This window comes from Stenella coeruleoalba (assembly GCF_951394435.1).
Source record: "Stenella coeruleoalba genome assembly, chromosome: 3".
NCBI lineage: Eukaryota > Metazoa > Chordata > Mammalia > Artiodactyla > Delphinidae > Stenella > Stenella coeruleoalba.
Window position 1 is genome coordinate 167,694,832 of NC_137148.1, and position 23,421 is coordinate 167,718,252.

The 23,421-nt window shown below is 40.3% G+C and overlaps 1 protein-coding gene across 2 annotated transcripts; it reads left to right on the forward strand.

Moving 5' to 3' along the window:
* The first annotated feature begins 889 nt into the window (after positions 1-889).
* On the forward strand, positions 890-19,798 carry LOC307183277 (uncharacterized protein). Of its 2 annotated transcripts, XM_079915599.1 has the most exons (9): positions 890-1,130; positions 1,938-2,020; positions 7,672-7,758; positions 8,631-8,756; positions 9,313-9,401; positions 10,313-10,439; positions 15,975-16,070; positions 16,582-16,664; positions 17,172-19,798. In XM_079915599.1, the coding sequence occupies exons 4-9, from the start codon at positions 8,726-8,728 to the stop codon at positions 17,952-17,954; spliced, it is 1,209 nt and encodes a 402-aa protein (XP_079771725.1). In that variant the 5' UTR covers positions 890-1,130; positions 1,938-2,020; positions 7,672-7,758; positions 8,631-8,725; the 3' UTR covers positions 17,955-19,798. The 2 variants fall into 2 exon arrangements, with proteins under 2 accessions (XP_079771725.1, XP_079771724.1); XM_079915598.1 differs by lacking the exon at positions 7,672-7,758 and having other exon boundaries at positions 891-1,130.
* The last annotated feature ends 3,623 nt before the right edge of the window (positions 19,799-23,421 follow it).

Below are 23,421 nucleotides of genomic sequence, written 5' to 3' on the forward strand. Positions count from 1 at the left end.
TTGTTTCTTTGTTTTATTTCTATCAATTCATCACTGGTTCATCCTCTCCGGCATAAATTTAAATCTCTTTTCAGTAGATCCAAATGAATGAGACAATTTACCAGCTTCATTTCCTGCTGGGGGGCATCCCTCTTGGGCCTGTACGTACATACACACATACATACATATACACACTGTATCTGGAAGGACAGAGGAGAAAATGATGTTTATCTTTGGGAGAAAGGACCGGGAGACGGTATGGGAGTGAGAATATTTTACTGACTACCACTGTTTGAAGATTTCCTATATGTGTATCTATGACCTAGCCCCCTCCCCCACAAAAAAACATTTAAAAAAATAGTGTTAGATCCCTATCTACTGGCTTGTGACAGCAAGTTAAAGAGAAAGGTGAATATATGATCCAATTTTTAAAAAAAATTTAAGAACATCAGTAAAAACAAGAAAAAAAAATCCTGAGCATGAGCATATCGTTTAATTGGGCTGTGTGAGGCTCCGCACTGAACATGGGGAAAGGCTTGAAGAAAAGTTGTTTGTTTAGCATCCGTCTACCTGTACAGCCTGGAGAGTCCACGGAAAGCCCCGTCTTCATCCACGTCCCTGGAGCTGATTTTCTCCCACTCTCCTGCCCGCCTACCCAAGACCCACCCCCGCCTTATCCCCGCCCCTGGGCCTAGTCTCTGCCCACCTTCAGGCTGAGACTCTAGCACCGCCCTCCAGATCCGGTACCCAGCCACAGCCCCGCCCTCAGTCCCGTCAAGAAACGGGTGTCCGCCCACAACCCTGCCCTCTGGGTTTGGTTCCGCCCACAAGCTGGTACCATCCCACAGCCCCGCCCCTAGAGTGGGTCTCAGTCGCTGGCGCTGACACAGCCCACGGCCCAGCCTTGCACTCACTAAGCAAACGAGAACACCTCGTCGGAGGCTTGGGTGCGAGGCCGCCGCCCGGCCCGCCGCCTTAACCCAGAGCCCCGTAATGCCCCGCTATCCGCGTCTGCTAGGTACCGGAAACTGAAGCCCCGGGCTACTGCCCGAGACCGGAAGCGGAAGCGCCGGGCGGTGCTGAGGAAGGAGACGCGGGCGGCTCACTGTGCTGTGTGTAAAGTTTTCTCCGCGGGGGACTGGGTTCACGTGGTACGTTCGGCCTTAGTGCGAGGGTCAGGACTCTGTGAGCGGCGGGCAGTCCCGGGACTCCTGTAGGAGTCTAGGGAGGGGCATGGGTCTGGGGCACCCCCGTCACAGGCTCCGGCGTTCCTCCCCCTTTCCCGCGAGCCGCGTTTCGATCCCTGAGGCTCATCCCTCTGGTTGGCCCAAAGCCTCCGTTTCCTCCTAGCTCTGGGCGCCGCCGTCCCCTCCTCAGAGTTCCCCCTCTCCCCATCACCTTTCCTCGGTGTGACTTTGCCCCCTAGGGGACTTCTAGTCACGTGTGGAGGCATTGTTTTGGTTGTTACAAATGGGAGGGGCTGCTACTGGCATCTAGTGTGTGGAGGCCACGGGTGCTGCTGGACATCCTACAACGCACTGAACAGCACCCGTGACAAAGCATTATCAGTAGTGCCGAGGTTTGGAAACCCTGCTCTAGGGTCTTACAATCTTCAAAGCCCTGAATGAACTTAAAGGTTAGCTGAGTCACTTTTAGCGCCCCTGAGTGACAAGCCGTATTAAAAGCGTCTGGAGTCACAAATCACTATCCAGCCAGAAGAGTTCAGCAAGGCGAATGAATGCACACCGCATGAAGCCGCCTTCTCCCACTTGGAGAGCAGATGGCTGGATAGGAATCAGGAAAATCCAGTCATAGCCAACAATTATACGTTCAATCAGTACAGTAAATACAAAAAAGAAAAGTGAGTGGTGTGGCCTTTGCATCCAGCAGCTGTATTATGCCCTATAAAAGGCCTCAAAAGAAATCTTTGTACCCTTCTTTTTTTTCCTACGTACAAGTTATCTCTGGAGTTCAAGTTTAAGTTGAAACCAGCCTCAAGTTTCACCTGTCCTCACTGACCCGTGGATTTCTGCGTGACCAGGTGAGTACCGTGTGGAACTTGTAACAATAGTGCCAGCAGCCTCAGCTGGCAAAACTGCTACTAGGCCTTCCCTGTGCTCAGGTGTAAACACAAGGAGTCACTAAGAGTGAGGGCATCTTAAAAAAAATGATTTATTTTTGACGGATTATATTCAAGGGAAAGATAGTAAGGTGTGTGGTGATGTGAGTATAAATAAGTAAATACAGTTATGTGCAAATAAATACACATTAAGCAAGCATGTAAATAACTGTAAATAAGTAACAAATATAGATTTACTTGCATTCCATAATACTAAAAATTTTAGGATTTTATATATAAGTATAAATATATAAATTTTTTATGTGTATATCAGATTACTCAACAACATTCCTCAGGCCCAGTTCAGTTTGACTTCTAAAACCCTACACATCTTCCACAAAGATTCAAAATATAGGGGTACATGGGGGAAAAATAATTTGAACTTCTTTATATTGGCAACAGAAATTTAAAATTGAATTGACCAGCAACCAGATGTATTTTCTGCTTGCAAGTGTTTTCTGTTTGGTTTTGTTTCTTGTTTTGTTTTTTGTTTGTTTTATTTTTTCTTCATGATATTTAAAATCACTTGGAGGAGTACTAAGCAACAACTTGCAGATTGAAGGGTAGGGCAATAGTTTCCAAAGATTGTACTCTACAACTTGGCTTCTATAAGAATTAACTTTGTTTCTCTAAGCTTTTATGAAATAACAGTCTGGTGATTCATATTGCAGAGAACCATTTTGAGTAATTTTATACTGTTGGGTTTTATCAATAGTGTGTGTGCGTACGCCTTTTTCATTCTGTCTTACCTGTGACATTCTTAAGGGGAATGTTTGCTTGTCATGCAATAGATATTCTTCAGGTGCACAATTTATGGCGACCAACCATGCTCTTTTATTCAGGACTGAGAGAGAGAGAGAGATCTTTTTGAATAGTATTTTTGTTTTCTTCTGATAAATACCTGGAAGTAGAATTGCTGGATCATATAGTAGGTTTTTTTAAAAATTTTGAGAAACCTCCATACTGTTTTCTTGAGTGTTTGCACTGGTTTATATTTCTCATAGTGCACAATGGTCCTCTTTTCACCACATCCTCACCAACACTTATTTCTTGTCTTTTTCGTAGTAGTCATTCTAACAGGAGTGAGGTGATATCTCATTGCAGTTTTGATTTGCATTTCCCTGATGATTAATGATGTTGAGCATCTTTTCATGTACCTGTTGGTCATCTGTATGTCATCTGTGGAAAAATGTCTTTTGCCCATTTTTTAAATCTGATTGTTGTTTTGCTATTGAGTTATATGAGTTATTTGTATATTTTGGTCATTAACCCCTTATCAGATATGTGATTTGCAATTGTTTTCTCCCATTCAGTAGGTTGTCTTTTCATTTTGTTGATGTTGTTGATGTTGCTGTGCAGAAGTTTTTTAGTTTTATGTAGTCTCACTTGCTTATTTTTGCTTTTATTGCTTTTGGTGTCAGATTCAAAAAATCATCACCAAGACCTGTGTCAAGGAGCTTACCACTTATGTTTTCCTCTAGGAGTTTTATGGTTTCAGTTTTTATGTTCAAGTCTTTAATCCATTTTGAGTTAATTTTTGTTTATGGTGTGAGATAGTGGTCCAGGTTCACTCATTTGCATTTGGCTCTCCAATTTTCCCAACAGCATTCTTTGAAGAGACTGCCCTTTTCTCATTGTATATTCTTGGCTCTTTTGTCATAAATTAATTGGCCATATATGAGTGGGTTTATTTCTGGGTTCTCTATTCTGTTCCATTGAGCTATGTGCTAATACCATACTGTTTTAATTACTATAGCTTTGTTGTATAGTATAAATCAGGGCATGTGATGCCTCTAGCTTTTTTCTTCCTCAGGATTGTTTTTGTGGTTACATACAAAATTTCTCTATTTTTGTGAGAAATACCATTGGAATTTTGATAGGGACTACATACTGCTTTCGGTAGAATGGACATTTTTAACAACATTCATTCTCAATCCATGAGCACAGAATATCTTTCCATTTATTTGTATCTTCTTCAGTTTCTTTCATTCATGTCTTGTAGTTTTCAATATATAGGTCTTTCACACCCTTGGTTAAATTCCTAGGTATTTTATTCTTTTTGATGCAATTGTGAATGAATTGTTTTCTTAATATATTTTTCTGATAGATCATTATTAGTGCAAAGAAACAACAGATTTTTGTGTATTGATTTTGTACCCTCCAACTTTACTGAATTCGTTTATTAGTTCTAACAGTTTTTTAATGAAACCTTTAGGGTTTTCCATATGTAAAGTCATGCCATCTGCAAATAGTGAAAAAGTTTTACTTTTTTCTTTCCAATTTAGATGCTTTTCATTTCTTTTTCTTGCCTAATTGCTCTGGTGAAGACTTCCAATACTATGTTGAATAAAAGTGGCAAGAGTGTGGACATCCTTGTCTTGTTCCTGATCTTAGAGGAAAAGCTTTCAGCTTTTCAGCATTGAGTATGTTGTTAACTGTGGGCTTATCATATATGGCCTTTATTATGTTCAGGTGTGTTTCCTCTATACCTGCTTTGTGGAGAATTTTTATCATAAATGGATGTTGAATTTTGTCAAATACTTTTTCTGCATCTATTGAGATGATCATATTTTTTCTTTATTTTTTGTTTATGTGGTGTATCACATTTGATTTAAACCATCCTTGTATCCCTGGAATAAATCCCACTTGGTCATGGTATATGATTACACCATGGTGTATGATTTAATTTATTGTTGAATTTGGTTTGTTAATATTTTGTTGAGGGTTTTTGCATCTGTATTCATCAGGGATGTTGACCTGTAATTTTCTTGTTTTGTGGCATCCTTGTCTGGTTTTCAGTATCAGGGTAATACTTTCCTTGTAAACTGTGTTTGGAAGAACTACCCCCTCTTCTGTTTTTGGCAAGAGTTTGAGAAGGATTGGTATTAGTTCTTCTTGGAATGTTTGGTAAAATTTATCTGTGAAGCTGCTTGGTCCTGGACTTTCGTTTGTTGGGAGGTTTTTGAATACTGATTCAGTCTCCTTGCTAGTGATCAGTCTGTTTAGATTTTCTGTTTCATCAGAGAAATAGAAAATATGAACTGCCATGTTGGACAGAGCAGAAGTATAGAACATTTCCATCATACCTGAAAGTTCTGTTGAGCAACACTGGTATAGAGTGGCCCATTCTCTGACCCTCTCTCAACACTGACTCCAGGTGCAGGAGTCACTGAATCTGTAAACTGAACAGAGACCCCCTCCTCCCCTAATAGGAGACTTCAGCTGCCAAAAGACCTGGAGAGGGTACTCAGGACCTGGGAGTGTCCTGGGCACCTTCCCAGCCTGCTTTCCTCTTGGGGCTTTGGGGGTGTCTGGATCCCACCCCTCCTGTCACTCCTCAGCTCATGACTGTAACTATTCCTAAAGGCAAATTTGGTTCCTGGTGGGAAGAATGTAGACTTCTTCTACCTGCAGAGAGTGGAGAAGATCTTCAGCAATTATCTGGGTCTGCTGTACTCACACTAAGATCTCAGGGAAGATTTGGTATGAGAGGCTGTTCAAGTTTCCTATGGCTGCTGTAACAAACTACCATAAACTTAGTGACTTACAGTAACACACATTTATTTTCTTGCTCTGGAGGTCAGAAATCCTAAATGGGTTGGCAGGGCTGCATTCCTTTTCCATCTTGTAGAGACCACCTGTATTCCCTGGCTTGTGGCTCCTTCCTCCATCTTTAAAGCCAGTGAGAACATCTTTAAATCTCTCTCTCTTTTTCTCTGACCTCTGCTTCCATCCTCACATCTCCTCTGACCCTGACCTTCCTGCCTCCCTCTTATAAAGAAGAACCCTTGTGATTTCATTGGGTCAATATGTATATTCCAGAATAATTTTTTCCATCTCCAGATCCTAACCTTACTAACATCTGCAAAGTCCCTTTTGCCATGTAAGGTCACATATTCACAGATTCTGAGGAGTAGAGCATGGACGTCTTTGGGGCAGAGGCATTAATCTGTCTACCCCACAGGCCCAGGAGTCAAAGACTCTCTGCAACAGTTTTTCACCTGGACACTCAACCGTAGTGTCCAGTGTTCCCCTCCCTGCACACACTCACTTTATTACTTTTATCTTTTGGATGCAGGAAGGACACAGATAGAGACCTTGAGAAGCTGGTTTTATGGTGTTACGTTGTATTCTGTAACTCCAGGGAGAGGAGGCATTCCCTTATAGAAAGGAAACATACCATTTCTGTTGCTTTGTACCTTGATTTTGTTGTTGTTGTTTTTCACTTAAATTTATCGGAGATAAAACTCTCCATCAATACCTAGAGATCGTGTCTTTCTTTTTTTGGCTTCATGCTTTTTCATTATGAGGATATTCTGTAGTTTACTGAACCAATTTCCTATATATAGCAATTTGTGTTGTTTCCAATCCTTTGATATTATAAATAATGCTACAGTGAGTAACCTCGCTCTTGTCTTTTAGTATTTGTGTATCTTTCAAATAGATTCCTTGTAGTGTGATTGACAGGGAAATGATAAATGTTTTTGCATTTTGCTTGAGGATAACAAATTTCCTTCCACAGGAGTTCTATCCCAACAGTGTATGAGAGTGCTTTTTTCTACAGCCTTGCCAATGAAAGATGTGGTTGGTCCCCTGTGTCTTTGTTGATCTGACAGATAAGAAATGGTATCAGTGTAGTTGAAATCTGCATCTTCATCCTGTGAATAAGATCAATAATGATTCTACTGATTGAATTGGTAGTGGTGGAAACCAAATTAAACTGTGTCTCAGAGTGGGTGGGACATGAGGAAATGAGACAGAGAGTAAAAAAAAAGATGAGGGAGACAGACTGGGTGGTAACTAGAAAGAAAACTATGCCCTTAGGATAAATGTGTCTCGCTACCAAAAACACTTTATTGAGTTTAAATGGTGTGAGGGAATCCAGTAGAGTGGGAGAGCTTGAAGGGAAGGGTAAAGGAGAGAGAATCGATGGTGTCCAGCTCCTAAAAAGGCAGATGGAGTGGAACACAGAACAGAACTGCAGAGCCCAGTGTTATAGAGAAGGCAGGTCCTGGTTTATAACGAGAGAGGGAGGAAACCATGGTGCAGAATATAGTTTTGGTGGCAAGATACGAAGGGTAGATTCCTTCTCATGGAGATGACTTTGAGAAGTAAGGTGCAGGACCATCTGCTGAAAGTGAGGGTGTATTTGTTATGTATTGCTGCATGACAGAGCATCCCTAACCTTAGTGACTAAAACAATAATCATTTGCCATCTCTCACAGTTTTTGTCGTTCGGAATTCAGGAGCAGCTTAGCTGGAAGGTTCTGGCTTGGGACTTTCATGAGGCTGCAGGAGGTTATCAGCTGGGACTGCAGTCATCTGAAGGCTTGGCTGGTGCCGAAGGGTTCACTTCCAAGGAGGTTCCCTCACATTCTAGCACATCAGTGCTGACTGTTGGAGGGGACAGTTCCTTTCCAAGTAGGTCTCTCCACAGGGCTGCTTGATTGTCTTTGAATATGGCAGTTGCCTTCCCTTAGAGCAAGCAGTTCAGAAGACTAAGCAGAAGCTACAGTGCCTTGTAGGGATCTACCCTCAGAAGTCATCTCCACAATTTTCTGTTGGTCACACAGGTCAGCCCTGATTCAGTGTGGCTGTGAATACCAGGAAGCTTGGATCATTCAAGCTATTCAGGAAGCTGATAACCATAGAGGGAAAAGGTGAGGCTGTGTGAGATTTAAAGAGATAAGAGAAGGGTTCACGAGTAGGAAGTTACACTGACTTATAGAATTGCCCTGCAGTGTTGAGGGCTCTTTTCACGTTGCTGACCGTGCTTTTCTAGAGGTGGCAACATGACCACTCTTGTGCAGGTTGGTCTGCCCAGATGTTGCCATGAGCAGGCAGATGATTGGAACCATGCCTGGTTGGAGTTCTGGGCCAGAGTGAAGGTAGGAGGTAGGGGTGAGGAAATTTGTTGAAATGAAGGATGGTGAGACCCAAGCTGGGAAAGTAAAAAATGAGGAGAGGAGGTGGCTCTAGCAGGAGGGTGGGAGAGTGTGTGGACTGAGCCCTTTGCGTGGGAGAAGAACACATGTAGTGAAAGAAAAACATGAATGAGCAAGGTCGAAGTTTGGGAGATTGGCTTCAGAGAGAGAAATTTCTGAACTATTGTTGTAGGTGTAGAATCATGTCCGGTGATAACAAAGTCTAGGGTGGTGCCTGGGGAAGTGCGTGGCCAAGGTGGAATGAGGACAGACTCATAGTACTGTGAGGGCCACCCTCCTGGGCTCTGATGTCATTCGAGTGCGGTAGGATGGGAGGTTGAAAGAATATTGGGAGTCAGGGGCCAGAGTCTCCAGTGAATGAGGAATTGTAGCTGGAAATGTGTTTGTGACAACCACGTGGATGGGAAGAATGTGCCCTGAGACTCAGTGAAGCTGAGGTTTTAAGATGGATGGAGAAGTAGCCACCATTGTGGGCAGAGGCAGATGCATTTTGAAGGAGGAAATGGCGGACAGGCTAAAGATTTGTCCTCAGTACCCTGGAGAGGGAAGTTGGTTGTGAACACTTTGTGCTTTCCCGTTTATTCCAGAGCCCTGTCCTGAGTGCACTGTGGGGATACGAGGAGGAGCATCCTCGTTCTTCTGCTCCCTGTTGTTCAGGAAAACTTACTGTCTGAATCACAGGATGGCGACCATGGTTCTGTCCCCCACTTTTGGTGAGTTTGAGGGTCAGCCCTCAGAGCCCAGGTGTTAAAGGCCCCTGCACCACAGAGCAGGTAGAGGGAAGGGACTGAGAAGTTGAGGTGGGGGTGTTACCCCAGGAACCTGGAGGTCATTGGTGCCTGACTCTGTGGTTCTTGGGATTTGGGACTTAGCTGGTTTGAGTGTCTCTGGAGATGTCGCCTGTGTGGCGAATGTGTGGGAGCTTTTGAATTATACTTCTAATTCTTTCTATAAATTAAAAAAAAAATAACAGTGCTGTCCTTTGGGACTTCAGTTTCTTCATCTGCAAAATGGAAATAGTAGTCTTTTCCTCCAGCATGGGAGGGCGCTTGGCCCTATTTTCTGGCCCTGGGTGAGACAGTGCTCTGTTCCGTTTTCCTGTGGAAGCTGGGTGTGGGTGTTTGGGTGTCGGTATGTGCTGTGTGTGGGAATAGTCATTTGTGTCTGTTGGGGATACAGTCAATCACAAGTAGGTGGGGGAGCCTCCAGATTTGTGAGTGTGAGAACAGGGGGCAATCCTGGATTCTTGGGACATTTCTTCTTCTCCAGCTCAGTCTTCCCCGTACCCAGCCTCTCACCAGAAAGGATGCACAGAGGAGGAAGGGTTGGCTAATGGCTTCCTGACAGACTGGTTACAGGTGAGTCAGATATTCCTGTTTCCAAATCATTATTCCTTTGACCAGAAGTTGGACTTGTTATCCTTCAGTGACCTGCAGCATCAGAGCCAAATCAGGTCTTTGGGCATCTGATGGAGGGTTTGGGGCAACCCAAACAGTGTTAGCATATGTCAGCATTTACTGCAATGTAGAGCCTCCTCCAGGGTCACTGTCTACACCATGTTCTGCTGAGAGGTTTTTTTTTGTTTTTTGTTGTTGTTTTTTTAATTTTATTGAAGTATAGTTGATTTTCAATGTCATGTTAATTTCTTCTGTGTAGCAAAGTGACAGAATATATGTGTGTGTGTGTATTATTTTTCATATACTTTTCCATTATGGTTTATCACAGGATATTGAATATAGTTCCCTGTACTATACAGTAGGACCTTGCTGTTTATCCATCCTATATATAATAGTTTACCTCTGCTAATCCCAAACTCCCAATCCTTCCCTCCCTACTCTCCTCCCCCTTTGCTGAGAGTTTTAAGGGTAAGCTAAGGAAAGACTGTGTCCTAAACTCAGGCAATTGGTGATGGCCATTAGGGCATCATTCATCCATTTACCAAGTACTTCTCTGATTTCTGCAATGTCCTAGGCCTATGCTCATCCTTTGAGATTGAGGGGAATTCGATTGCAGGATGTCACAGTCTCACTGGGAAAGAAAATCACCTGTGTGTTAGAGGTACATTTAACATTGGGGGTGGGCACGAATAGACAGGAGAAGAGAGTTCAGGGCTGACCCTAGGAGCAGTTGAGAGCAGAGATCAGAACCCTGCCCATACAGCTTCTGCTTTGGATTCCCTGTTCCTACTCCTCTCTCATCCTTGGCTCTTTTCCTGTCCACATTGGTGGGATTGGTCCTTGGCTAAGCCATGATGTTTGTGGTGGTTTAGGACTTGGTGACTTTTGAGGATGTGACTGTGGAGTTCACCCAGGAAGAGTGGGCACTGCTGGACCCTTCTCAGCGAACACTGTACAGAGATGTGATGCTGGAGAACTGCAGGAACCTGGCTTCACTTGGTAAGCCTGACATCATTCCTGCATTTATTTAATGACTCAGGTAACAAGACTTTTTTAAAATTGAGGTATCATTCACATAACATAAAGTTCACCATTTTAATCATTTTAAAGTATGCAGTTCAGTGGCTTTTTTTTAAATCTTTATTGGAGTATAATTGCTTTACAATGGTGTGTTAGTTTCTGCTTTATAACATAGTGAATCAGTTGTACAGTGGCTTTTGATAAATTCACAGTGTTGTGCATCACCCCTAAAACCTGTACCCATTAAGTGGCCAGTACCTGTTACCTTCCCCATTCCCCACTACTGGCAACCACTAATTTGCTTTCTATCTCTGTGGATTTGCCTATTCAGAGCAGTTCATATCAATGGAATCATAAAATGTGTGATACTTATGTCTCATTTCTTTCAAGCAACTTAATGTTTAAAGGTTTAGCTATGTTGTAGCATGTATAGTTTCTTTATTTTTATGACTGAATAACATGCTCTTTTATGGGTATACCACATTTTGTTTATCCGTTCATTTGGTTGATAAACATTTGGGTGGTTTCCACTTACTGCCTATTGTAAATAATGCTGCTTTGAATATTTGTGTACAAGTCTTTGTTCAAACACCTATTTTCAATTCTCTCCACTACGTATCTAGGAGTGGAATTCTGGGTTATAGATTACTATGTTTAGCTTTTTGAGGAACTGCCAACCTGTTTTTTACAGCAGCCGCACCAATATATGAGCGTTCCAGTTTCTCCATATCTTCCCCAACATTCACTTTTTTGAATATAGCCATCCTCCTGGGTATGAAGTGGTATCTCACTGTTGTTTTGATTTGCATTTCCCTAATTACTAATGACACTGAACATTTTTTTCATGTAATTGTTGGCTGTTTGTATATCGTTTTTCGAGACATGTCTATTCAAGTTCTTTGCCAATTTTTTAATTGGGTTATCTTCTTTGTTTCTGGGTTTTAGAGGTTTATTATATTCTGAATACTAGATCCTATTTGCAAATGATTTCTTCCATTGTATGGTATCTTTTCATTTTCTTGATAGTATCCTTTGATACACAAGTTTTAATTTTGACTAAGTCCAATTTATGTACTTTTTCCTTTTATTTCTTGTGCATTTGGTATCATACCTAGTTATTGCCACCATGGTCCTGAAAATTTAGCTCTATGTTTTCCTCCAAAAATTTTATAGTTTTACCTTTTCAATGAAATCTTTTATCTATTTTGAGTTAATTTTTATATGGCTTAGGAGAAATTGTCAGCTTCATTCTTTTGCATGTATTAATCCAGTTGTCTCAGCATCTTTGTAGCAAAGACTATTCTTGCCCCCATTGAATTGTTTTGGCACAGTTGTCAAAAATTATTTGACCATAAAATGCGAGTTTATGTACTCTCAATTATTTTCCATTAATCTGTGTTTAGCATTGTGCCAGTACCACATTACCATTGCTTTGATGTCAGTAAGTGTGATTCCTCCTATTTGGTTCTTTCTCAGGACTGCTTTGTTTATTCAGGATGCCTTGCAATTCCATATGAATTTTAGGATCACCTTTCCATTTATGTAAAAAAAGCTGTTAGAAATTTGATAGCGATTTCATTGAATCTGTAGATGATTTTGGTTATTATTGTCATAACAATATTAAATTTTTCAATACCTATCCTCTGTTGCTTATTTTTAATTTGCTTCTGTTGTGGTCAGAGTAGATACTTTGTATGATTTTATTGTTTTTAAATTTATTTAGACTTGTTTTGTGGACTAACATGTGCTCTATTCTGGAGCATGTTTTCCATGCACTTGAGATGAATGTGTGTTCTGTTGTTGGGTGAAGTGTTTTATGTCTGTTAGGTTTAGTAAGTTTATAGGATTGTTTAAGTCCTCTGTTTCCTTGTTGGTCTTTTAACTAGTTGTTCTACCCATTATTAAAAGTGGGCATTGAAGTCTGCAACTATTATCGTAGAACTCTATTTCTCCCTTCAATTCTGTCAGTTTTGAATTTGTATATTTTAAGCCTTTGTTGTTAGGTACGTATATGTAATTATTATATCTTCTTCATTAATTGATCTTTTAATCATCATATATTTTGTTGTGTCTTGTAAGAATTTTTGTCTTAAAGTCTGTTTTGCCTGATATTAGTATAGTCACATTCTCTCTTTTTTAGCTGTGGGTTATATGGAATATCTTTTTCCACTTGTTGACTTTCAACCTGTTAGTGTCTTTAGATAGAAAGTGAGTCTCTTATAGATAGCGTATAATTGATTATTTTCTATCCATTCTGCCAAAATCTGCCTTTTAATTGGACAGATTAGTCTGTTTACATTTAATGGAATTACTTATAAAGAAGGACTTAGTTGTGTCATTTTGCTGTTTGTTTTCTACATGCTTTATATCATTTTTATTCCTCAGTTTCTCCATTATTGTTTACTTTTGTGTTAGGTATTTTCTAGTGGACCATTTTGATTCTCTTCTCATTTCTGTTTATATTTTTTAGTTATTTTCTTAGTGGTTGCCTGAGGGATTGCAATTATCATTTTAATTTTAAGCAATCTATTTTGATTTCATATCAGCTTATTTCAACAGTATACAAAATTTAGCTCCTGTATAGCTGTGCCCCTCCTTATGCTGTTTTTTGTTTGTTTGTTTTTTACAAATTATAACTTTATACATTGTTTCATTAACATGGATTTATAATTTTTAGTTCAGACATTTCTCTTTTAAATCATATTAGAAAAAAAGAGGAGTCATAGCCAAACATACATGAGTTACAAACCAAAAATAAACAATTGTTTTTGACTTTTATATTTACCTATTTATTTTCCTTTATTGGTGTTCTTTATATCTTTGTGTGGATTTGAGTCAGTATTCATTGCCCATTCATTTCAGCTTGGAAGTCTCCTATTAGCATTTCTTGTAGGATAGATATGTTAGTGACAAACACTCAGATTTTGTTTATAGGAATGTCTTCATTTCTTTATTTTCAAAGGACAGAATTTTTGGTTCACTTTTTTTTTTTTTTTTTTTAAGCAGCTTGAGTATATTATCCCAATGCCTGTTGCCTCTGTGGTTTCTGATTCAAAATTATCTGTTACTCTCACTGATGATCCTGTGCACATGATGAATCTCCTCTCTCTTGCTGCTTTCGGGATACTCTGTCTTTGTCTTTCCAGAGTTTGATTATGTGTTTCAGGATGGATTCTGACTCTTTGAATTTATCCTGTTTTGGGTTTGTTAAGCTTCTTGGTTGTGTACATTTATGCCTTTCATCAAATTTGGGGAAGTTTTTAGCCATTATTCCTTTAAATATTCTTTCTGCCTGTTCTTCATTTAAGGGACTCCTATTATGTGTATGTTGGTATGTTTAATGGTATCCCGTGGGTCTTTTAGGTGCTGGTCATATTTTGTTTATTCTTTTTTTCTTTCTGTTTTTCAAACTGAGTAATATAAGTTGTCCTATCTTCACGGCTACTGATTCTTTCTTCTTGCTCAAATCTGTTGTTGAACCACTCTTCTGAATTTTTCATTATAGTTATTGTACTTTTCAATTCCATAATTTCTGTTTGGTTTCTTTTTATAATTTCTGTCTCTTTAAGATGTTTTCTGTTTGGTCAGAATTTGTTCTTATGGTTTCCTTTAGATCCTTAAGCATATTTAAAACAGTTGATTTAAATTCTTGGTCTAGCAAGTCCAATGTTTGGACTTCCTGAAGGATAGTTTCTACTAAATTTGGGGGTTTTTTTTCCTGTAATGGGCCATACTTTTGTGCATTGGCCTGCCTTATAATTTTTTGTTGTTGAAAACTAGACATTTGGAATATTACAACATAGTAATTCTGGAATCACATTTTTCCCCATCCCTAGAGTTTGTTGTTGTTGCTGTGGTATGTATGTTTAGTGATATTTCTGAACTCATTTTTGTAATGTCAGTATTTGTTGTATGTGGCCACTGAAGACTCTGTTCTGTTATCTTAATGGTTAGCTAGTGATTTATCAGATTTCCTTGAACACTTGGAACAAAAAATAAAAAACTCCTAGTCTCTCTATACAGGGGCATACCTTCAAAATCAAGCAGTTTATAACTCTGCCTTAGTTTTCACTTCCTGTTTGTGCAGAGCCTGAAGGTCTGCCAAAGGTGAGGACTTAGTGCCCTCTCATGTCTTTTCTGAGCATGTGCCCAAGCCTGGGTATGCACATGGCTTTCTAGATTCAAAGAAATATGAGGGAGCTTTTCAGAAAGCTTTTCAAAAATTCCCCAAAACATTTTATTCTATACTTTTCCTCCAGGCTTCTTGGTTTGCCTTTTGCTTTCCTTTGCTGTTTCCACTTGCCTCAAGCAGTAGTGGCTAATATATTGCTTTTTAATGTTTTCAGCACATGCCCACTGGGTAACCAGCTCAGCCTTCGGAGAGTTTGGGGTTAGATAAGTAAAGGCAAGCCCTTTGAGCCAGTTCTTCAGGGAGCCACCAGAAAGGTCAAAACAAACAACCATAGCTTGTTGAGAATAAGGTCCATCCTACTCCCTCTAGTACTAGGAGTTGTCTTCAATGTCACAGCCAAAGCAAGGAGTAGAGGATGAGGCAAGGGTCAGTTAAAATGTCAGCTGTTTTTTGTCTTTGATTAAGCATTTTCCTGGTTGCTGTAGACTTTTGATAAGTTTTCAGAGTTGTGATAAAGTTGTTCTGACAGTTTTTGCCAGTTTATTCACTGTTTTCATAGAGAGGGGGACTTCTGAAGTTCCATATTCCATGATTTTCATTGTCATCATTTCTCACAAGACGTCAAGCATGTGTCTGTTTCTGGGTCTGTTACTGGGGTGTAGGAGTACAGTGATGGAGACAGACATGGTCCCCATGCTCATAGAACTTTCTGTTTAATTCCTTCCCTATGAACTGAATATTTCCTTACCCTGACTTTATATTCTCCATATGTAAAAGCTTTATAGCTTTTGAAGTGTGTATTTAAACTTGGGCATGATTCCCCCACACATACCACCACCACCAAATGGAAGATATTAACTACTTGATGACCATGAGCACATAGCCCCAGGCCTCCTGGAGCCTAAGGACTGATAAAGTTAACCCTTGTGGCACCACCCTGTTCCCTCATCATCAGCCAATCAGAATTGTGCACGATCTGATCATGTATCTTGCAACTCCCCTGCCCCCCCGCCACCTGACTTTTAAAAATGATTTGCCAAAACCCTTCGGGGAGCTCGAGGCTTTTTAGGGCATGAGCCACCTCGTCTCCTTGCATGGCCTTGCAATAAACCTTTCTCTGCTCCAAAATAAATAAATAAATAATTTTTTTAAAAAACTTGGGCATGGACTTTGGGCCTATGTGTGCCCTGTCACCTGGATATTGAATGAGTTGCTCGTATTTTTGTTTCCTGAGAGTTACTATATTCATTAGAATTTAGATGTAATTATTTCATTGCTTCCAAAGCCACACTTGCCCGTCTTCAGAATTCTTGGCTTCAGTTTCATGCAGTTGCTTGTCACTTGCACAGCCCCCCTATAACACGCCTTTTTTCCACAAATAGGGTATCATGTTGATAAACCCAGTCTGATCTCCCAGTTGGAGCAAGAAGACAAGGTGATGACAGAGGAAAGAGGAATTCTTCCAGGCACCTGTCCAGGTGAGCACTAGGAAGATATGAGAAATAGTCTTTTTGAGGAATAGCTCTAGCCGATGATTCAGGGCATGGGAGTATTACATTTGGAAATGGCAATCAGGGAACTTTGTAAAATGTCCTTTTTTTCTGACAGAGATGGCCATGAACATTTGTTATGAGCTTCCTCATGCACCTTCTTTCTTTCCTCTTTAACTTTCTGTTCAACATCTCATACTTTACTTTGGACTCAGGGGGAGAAAATAAAGACGTCTCTTTTCCTTTTTAAATTTAAGTCTCATATGAGCTCTTTGTCCAACTCCTTCCTACTTTACCTTCCTGATAATTCCTCCCTTTGTAAATCTCTGATCAGTCCTAATCCTTTTAGAATCCTTTTTTAATACCTGTAATTTGAATACTCATATCCCTTTCATTGCAAACTTGCTCAAAAACCCTAATCCCTCAGTCTGTCTATACTCGTGTGTACTTTTGTGTTTCTTTTCTCCATCAGCTTAAATTTCTTTTCAATTTGTTTCAGATTTGGAGACGGTACTTAAAGCAAAATGGTTAACTCCTAAGAAGCATGTTTTTAGAAAAGAACATTCTAATGGTGTAAAAGTGGTAAGACTAACATGGTTGATTGCTGTTTTTTCACAGTAGGAGAATTCCATAAGTTAGAAAAGCCACAGAATAAACAGGAGAGTCATTAAAGGGAAATGTCATTTATATATGAGATAATGGTGTCCCAGAAGAGATACTGTAAATCAGTTGTGAATTTGGAGAAAACTATAAATTAACTCCAGACTTGTTTCTTTACTGAGAGTTTCCACAAGTAAATATTTCCTTAAATGTGATTAAAATATTGACTGTCGAACTATAAAGTGGTCTTAAATTTATCAGAAAATGCTCTGTGAATATGATAAGAACTTGTGGCAATGTGTCTGTCTCTCTTTTTTTAACTTCTAAGAGCTCAAACTGGGCAGAAGCCCAGTTTGACAGGCATTTAAAATAGGTAACCAAAACATCAATTATAATAATGTAACAGAATTCCTGGGAGAGAGAATTTGTATAACAGCATTGAATATTAAAAAATATTATAAATTATAGTTTTCATTCATCTCTTAACAGGAGAGAAGTCATCTGGGAGTGAAACTCAATGAATGTAATCAGTGTTTTAAAGTCTTCAGCACAAAATCTAACCTTACTCAGCACAAAAGAATTCATACTGGAGAAAAACCCTATGACTGTAATCAGTGTGGCAAATCCTTCAGCAGTAGATCCTACCTCACTATTCATAAGAGAATACATAATGGGGAGAAGCCCTATGGATGCAATGACTGTGGAAAAGCCTTCAATGATCCTTCCTCCCTCAGACTGCATGTGAGAATCCACACTGGAGAAAAACCCTACGAATGTAACCAGTGTTTTCATGTCTTCCGCACTAGTTGTAACCTCAAAAGCCACAAGAGAATTCATACGAGGGAGAATCACCATGAATGTAATCAGTGTGGCAAGGCCTTCAGCACGAGGTCCTCCCTTACTGGGCACAACAGTATTCATACAGGAGAGAAACCTTACGAGTGCAGTGATTGTGGGAAAACCTTTAGGAAGAGCTCATATCTCACACAGCATATGAGAACTCATACTGGAGAAAAACCCTATGAGTGTAATCAGTGTGGAAAATCCTTTAGCAGTAGCTTTTCTCTTACTGTGCACAAGAGAATTCATACCGGTGAGAAACCCTATGAATGCAGTAACTGTGGGAAAGCCTTTAATAATCTCTCAGCTGTTAAGAAACATGTAAGAACTCACACTGGAGAAAAACCCTATGAATGTAATCATTGTGGGAAATCTTTCACCACTAACTCTTACCTTTCTGTGCACAAGAGAATCCATAATAGGTGGATATGACTACAATAACTGGGAAAGCATTCACTGATTTCTTATCTCTCAGACAACTTGTGATAACTCACGCTTAGATGTATGAGTTATCTGTTGCTGCATAACAAATTTCCCTTCAAAACATAGTAGCTTTAAACAGCAAACATTTATTATCTATAGGTCAGGAATTCAGAACCAGCTTAGCTGTGTAGTTCTAGCTCAGGAACTCTCATGAGGTTGTAGTCAAGATGTCAGCAGGAGCTACTGTCATCTACTTTACTGCTGGCTGAGGAGTCCACTTCGAGAATAGCTCAGTCACATGCCTGGCAAGTTAGTGCTGGTTGTTGGCAGGGAACCTTCATTTTCTCACCATGTAGGACTCCCCACAGGGCTATGTGTCTTTATGACATAAAAGCAGGTTCCTCCCAAAGCATTTGATTTAAAGAAGAGCTAATGCAGAAACCACAGTGTCTTCTACGACCTAGTCTCAGAAGGACATATCATCACTTCTTCCATATTTTAATGGTCACACAGACCAATCCTGATACAGTGTGGGAAGAGACCATACTCAGTATGAATACCAGGAAACAGATTGTTGGGAACCATCTGAGCAGTTTTCCATGAAATCACTGATGTAAGACCTTCAGGAGACCCTCATTCTTTCAGTCTGTTCAGTATGAAGTAATATTTAATAACTCTCATGTTAATTCACCCGTGAAAGAAACCTCATGAGTCCAGTCTTTGTGATAAGCTTTCAGCTCAAATTCACCCTAATGTACACAAAAGATTAAGTATTGTGGATAAATCTGAGGAATACAGTGGTGATATCTAGGGAGTCATGTGACAATTCACACTAAGGGGAGAGTCCTATGAATATCATCAGAATGTAGAAGTCTTCAGGGATACTCATCCCTTAGAACACACATGAGGAATCACTACAGAGCAACACTCACTCATATAAGGAATGTGGAAAACCCTATAGCACAAGAGTTTACATTACTGAACAGAAGATGAAGAGATTCCGAGTGCAAGTACTATGGGAAAGCCTTCAGTGTTCTCTCAACTTTTAAGAGATACGATGATTTATTCTGGAGAGAATGTCCCATTGAATGGCATCAGTACTGGAAAGCCTTCCATTTTCCCACATTCCTTAAACTGAAAAGTCGTTGCAGAGAAATTTGTGAGTATAAAGAATGAGGGAATGCCTTTAATGATACCTCTTATGTTAGGAAAGCTATGAAATTCCTGGATGCAAAACCTGTGGATTAATTTTGGGAAATCTTTCGGTGAGTCCTGTCTGTTGACTTCTGAGAAGTCACACAGGTGGGGAACCCTAGAAGATACTCAACGTGAGATTGCCTCAGCTCTTCTCTGAGTGGCCACAGAATACTTTAAACTGGGAATGAAAAGTGTAAATATTATGAGCATGGGATTACCTTTATCAGTGTCTCATCCTTAGGGTGGGGCAACTAGCTCTTTAATTTTCAGTCTTTGCTTAAGTATAAACATTTATGTCTATAGCTATACCCTAAGATAAACCTTAAATTATGTTCCATAGTTTTATATGTAATATGTTTATCATCATTTACTCTAAAAATATTAACACATTGCATATTTATAAAGGTATTTCTGATTATCTCCTGAGTGATTTAGTTTATCCTAGTAGAAATTAGACTATATTTGCTACATACCTTTTTCTAATTTAATGACATTTTTATCAAGTAAGTGGACTTTATGATGTTCAGATATTGTATGTACATTCAGGTTGGTTTTTATTTTTCTTTCAAGCTTATTTAGTGATAGATGTGAATTAAAGTCTTCCACCGTTGTTACGGATTGACAAATTCTTCTTGGTAATTGTCATTTTTTCTTTACGTATTTTGATGTAAATAGGTACATAAATGGTTAGGTATTGTTTTGTGAATTGTTCTTTTTTATGTAGGGGCTGTATTTTTTCATCGCAACGTATTTCAACACAATAATAAACGGTTTGGGGCTTCCCTGGTGGCACAGTGGTTAAGAGTCCACCTGCCAATGCAGGGGACACAGGTTCGTGCCCCGGTCCGGGAGGATCCCACATGCCGTGGAGCGGCTGGGCCCATGAGCCATGACCACTGAGCCTGCACGTCTGGAGCCCATGCTCTGCAACGGGAGAGGCCACAACAGTGAGAGGCCTGCATACCGCAAAAAATAATAATAAATATAATAATAATAAATGGTTGAACATTTATATAGCTCTTCCCAAAGACCATGCACTCTTCTAAATGCCTTATGGATATTAACTTAGTACTCAGTATAAGCTTAAGAAAGGTGGACTATTAATATCCCATTTTGCAGATGAGAAAACTGTCGTGGTACACTTACATTACTTGCCCAAGTTCACTGGCTAGTAAATGGTAGAGCCCATATTTGAATCCAGACAGTCTGTGCTCTTAACCACTAGCCTATTTATTGAGTGTATTCTATATGCCAAGCACTGTTTGAGACACTGGTGTCTATAGCAATGAATGAAACTCAAGTTTTGCCATTAAAATACATCCTAATGGTTTTCCCTACAGAAAAATCAAGAAAGTATGTTGTTATAAGTGTGATGTAGAAAACGAAAGCAGTGTAAGATAGTTAAAGGGGATTGGGATCCTGCTATTTTATGTAGAATCGGAAGGAAAAGTCTCTTAGTTAAGGTGCACTTGCACAGAGACCTTAATGAGTTGGAACAGTGAGTCACATGAATTCGTGTGGCAAGAGCGGTCTTAGCGTATGCCGAGGCCCGCACCACGGAGGCCAGTGTGAACAAGCTGGGGATGGTGAGGGGGTGGGAGAAGATGGACTGGCAGAAAAGACTTGGCGGATCCTGCTCGTGTTGGGTTTTATGGGTTATTGTTAGGACTTTCCCTTATACTTTCAATGAGTTGGCCTCTTAGAGCCCCAACAGGAAACAGCTGAGACGTTCAGACTAGGGCAGTTCAAGTAGAGTTTTCATAAAAGGGCGACTTACAGAGTCGTGTAGGAAGGATGTATCAATAGAAAGACCACAAAAGGCGGTTGGTATCCAGTAGCTGGTAAAGGCAGTGCTCTAACACCCGTAAGCCTGAAGGGGCAAGGGGAGGGAATGCTTATTGAAATCCAGAGATAAGAGAGGAGAGAATCATATTCCAGGAGCTGAGAGGATGACAGGGGTGGTGTCCAGACCCAGGTTCTGCAAGAAATAGCCAGTGCCAGACTTCAGTCTATTTCGTCCTCCTGTTTCATGCCCAGGCTCCCCATTGACTAAACCCAACCAGAAGCCATAAGGCAAGAAAGCCCATTGGTACAGTTCATACTGACTAACCTTCTAAGGTGCAGCAAGGTAGAGTAAGTGGGTTCTCTGCGGGGGAAGAAAACCAGAACTGCTCACCCCTTTTGCTTCTTAGAATCTACTCTTAACAGTCACCTGGGTGGAAACTTCATGTCCCTACCCAGGAATTCCATCAACTACTCTAGCATCCTGGGTGCTGTCAAAGTGCTGATATACTCACATCTGTGGTCTAAACTAGTCTCCTCCACAAGTGTTCTTCAAGATGGATATGGGGTTCTTGGGAGGAAAGTGCAAAAAATAACCTAAACGTCCTGGTTCCCAGAAGGCAAACACTCCCACTGGGAGGCAAAGTAAGAACCCCATGGAACTTTATGGCTGCTATGAGGCCAGCACACAAGGAAAGACGTCACCATGGCTTTGGCATGGGTAATTAGTCCTGTCACCCAGAAGATGTGGGTTTTCTATTACACAGTGAGGGCAAAGAAGAAAACATTCGGAATTCAGGTAATCCAATGAGACGTCTCTTGATATTCTTTTCCCGATTTTGTTGATGAACAAGTGTAGCAGCTCTATCCTGAGAAAGATATGGTGACCAGGTGTTCAGACTCCTCGATGATCTGGATCATCCCGCCAGGTAAGCCACCTAGACCAGTGGAGATGCTAGTCAAGGGTGAAAGGAACGTAGGGTAGGGTAGGGTAGTAGAGGAAAGTGATAAGTGTCAGTTGCAGCTGATGCTTAGAACAGCTGAGAATAGCTGCTGTGGACAGTTGTCTGTAGTTCGTCCCATTTATCTTTCTCTTGGAAATGTCTCCAGGCAACAATAGCAACCAGAATCCTATGTGCATTCACTGTAAGAAGCAAGTACATCTGAGTGGCATAATTGGAGGACCATAAGGGAGACCAGTATATTTCCCAGTTTCTTCTTTTAGGACTAAGTCACTTCCCCAGCTGCTGGAAGTGTTGGCTGCTAATGGCTCATGCTGACAGCCTCTCTGGGAATTCCCTTGGGCCAAAGAAAAGTGCCACACCTAAGATTATGGCAACTGTCCAGGGGCCAGTCCACTTCCAATGACTGGTTCATTTGCGGGGTACAAAGGTACAATTACTTTGCCTCAATTTGAGACACCCCTGAAGGGTCAGCCTCAGCTCGGGAACTCCCCATGGGATCAAGGGTAGTCTTCATTCTTAAGTTATCACAGTTCAATCTCTTATTCTGCTCAATCCTGGTTCTCTAGAGATAGTTACCTTAGGCAAGTGACAAACTTTTCATGCCAAGGTTTTTTCATCTGTAAAATAGAAACAATAAGAGTGCCTACTTTTTTAGACATATACTAAGGATTCAATCAATACATGTAAAACACTTAAGAGACTTCCTGGTGTATAGGAAACATTGTAGATTTATTTCATCTTTTATTATGAATTAATTAAAATTCACTGTGGGATTATACTGAGCAAAATAAGCCACACTCAAGAGTAAATATTGTACAGTTATATTTGTATGAATTTCAAGGACAAGCAAAAAATCTGTGATAGGAAAATAATCAGAACAGTGGTTGCATTTAAGCTCAGGTTGTGAGGGAGGGGCAGGGATTGACTGAAGAGACATGAAGGGACTTTATGGGGTGAGGAGAGTGTTCTGTATCTTAGTAGCAGCATAGGTATATGCATTTGTCAAAACACACTGAACTGTACACTTAAGGTCTCTACATTGTACTGTACGTAACATACCTAAATTTAAATCAGATTTGTGCCAAGTGAAAGGAGCTAGAGACAAAAGGACATTTATTGTATAATTCCATTGTATGACATTCTGGAAAAGGCAAAACTTTAGGGAAGGACAAATCAGTGGTTTCTAGGGGCAAGGAGTAAGAGGGGGGTGACCACAAAGGGGCAGAGCAAAGGGATTTGAGAGTGATGAAATTGTTCTGTCACAAATGCGTTGATGTTCATGTGTGTATCATGTTCAGTCGTGACTGTGTTGATTGATCCATAACTCTAGCATTTGCCAAAACCTACAGAACTGTGCCAGCCACCACAGAGAGTGAATATTACTGTGGGTTTAAAAAGAAAAAGTAATCCCCCAGATAGGGGAGGGAATGCAAACTATAACAAATGAACCTAACTGTATGACAAATGAATAACATAACCACAACGAACGGGGCAAAAAGGAAACCAGATTTACTTTAGAAGACTGTTTTGAC

Coding starts and splice junctions, on each gene's coding strand:
- LOC307183277 (XM_079915599.1), top strand. CDS start 8,726: ATGGCGACCATGGTTCTGTCCCCCACTTTTG. Junction 8,757..9,312: donor GGTTCTGTCCCCCACTTTTG/GTGAGTTTGAGG, acceptor CTTCTTCTCCAG/CTCAGTCTTCCCCGTACCCA. Junction 16,071..16,581: donor TCTTCCAGGCACCTGTCCAG/GTGAGCACTAGG, acceptor AATTTGTTTCAG/ATTTGGAGACGGTACTTAAA.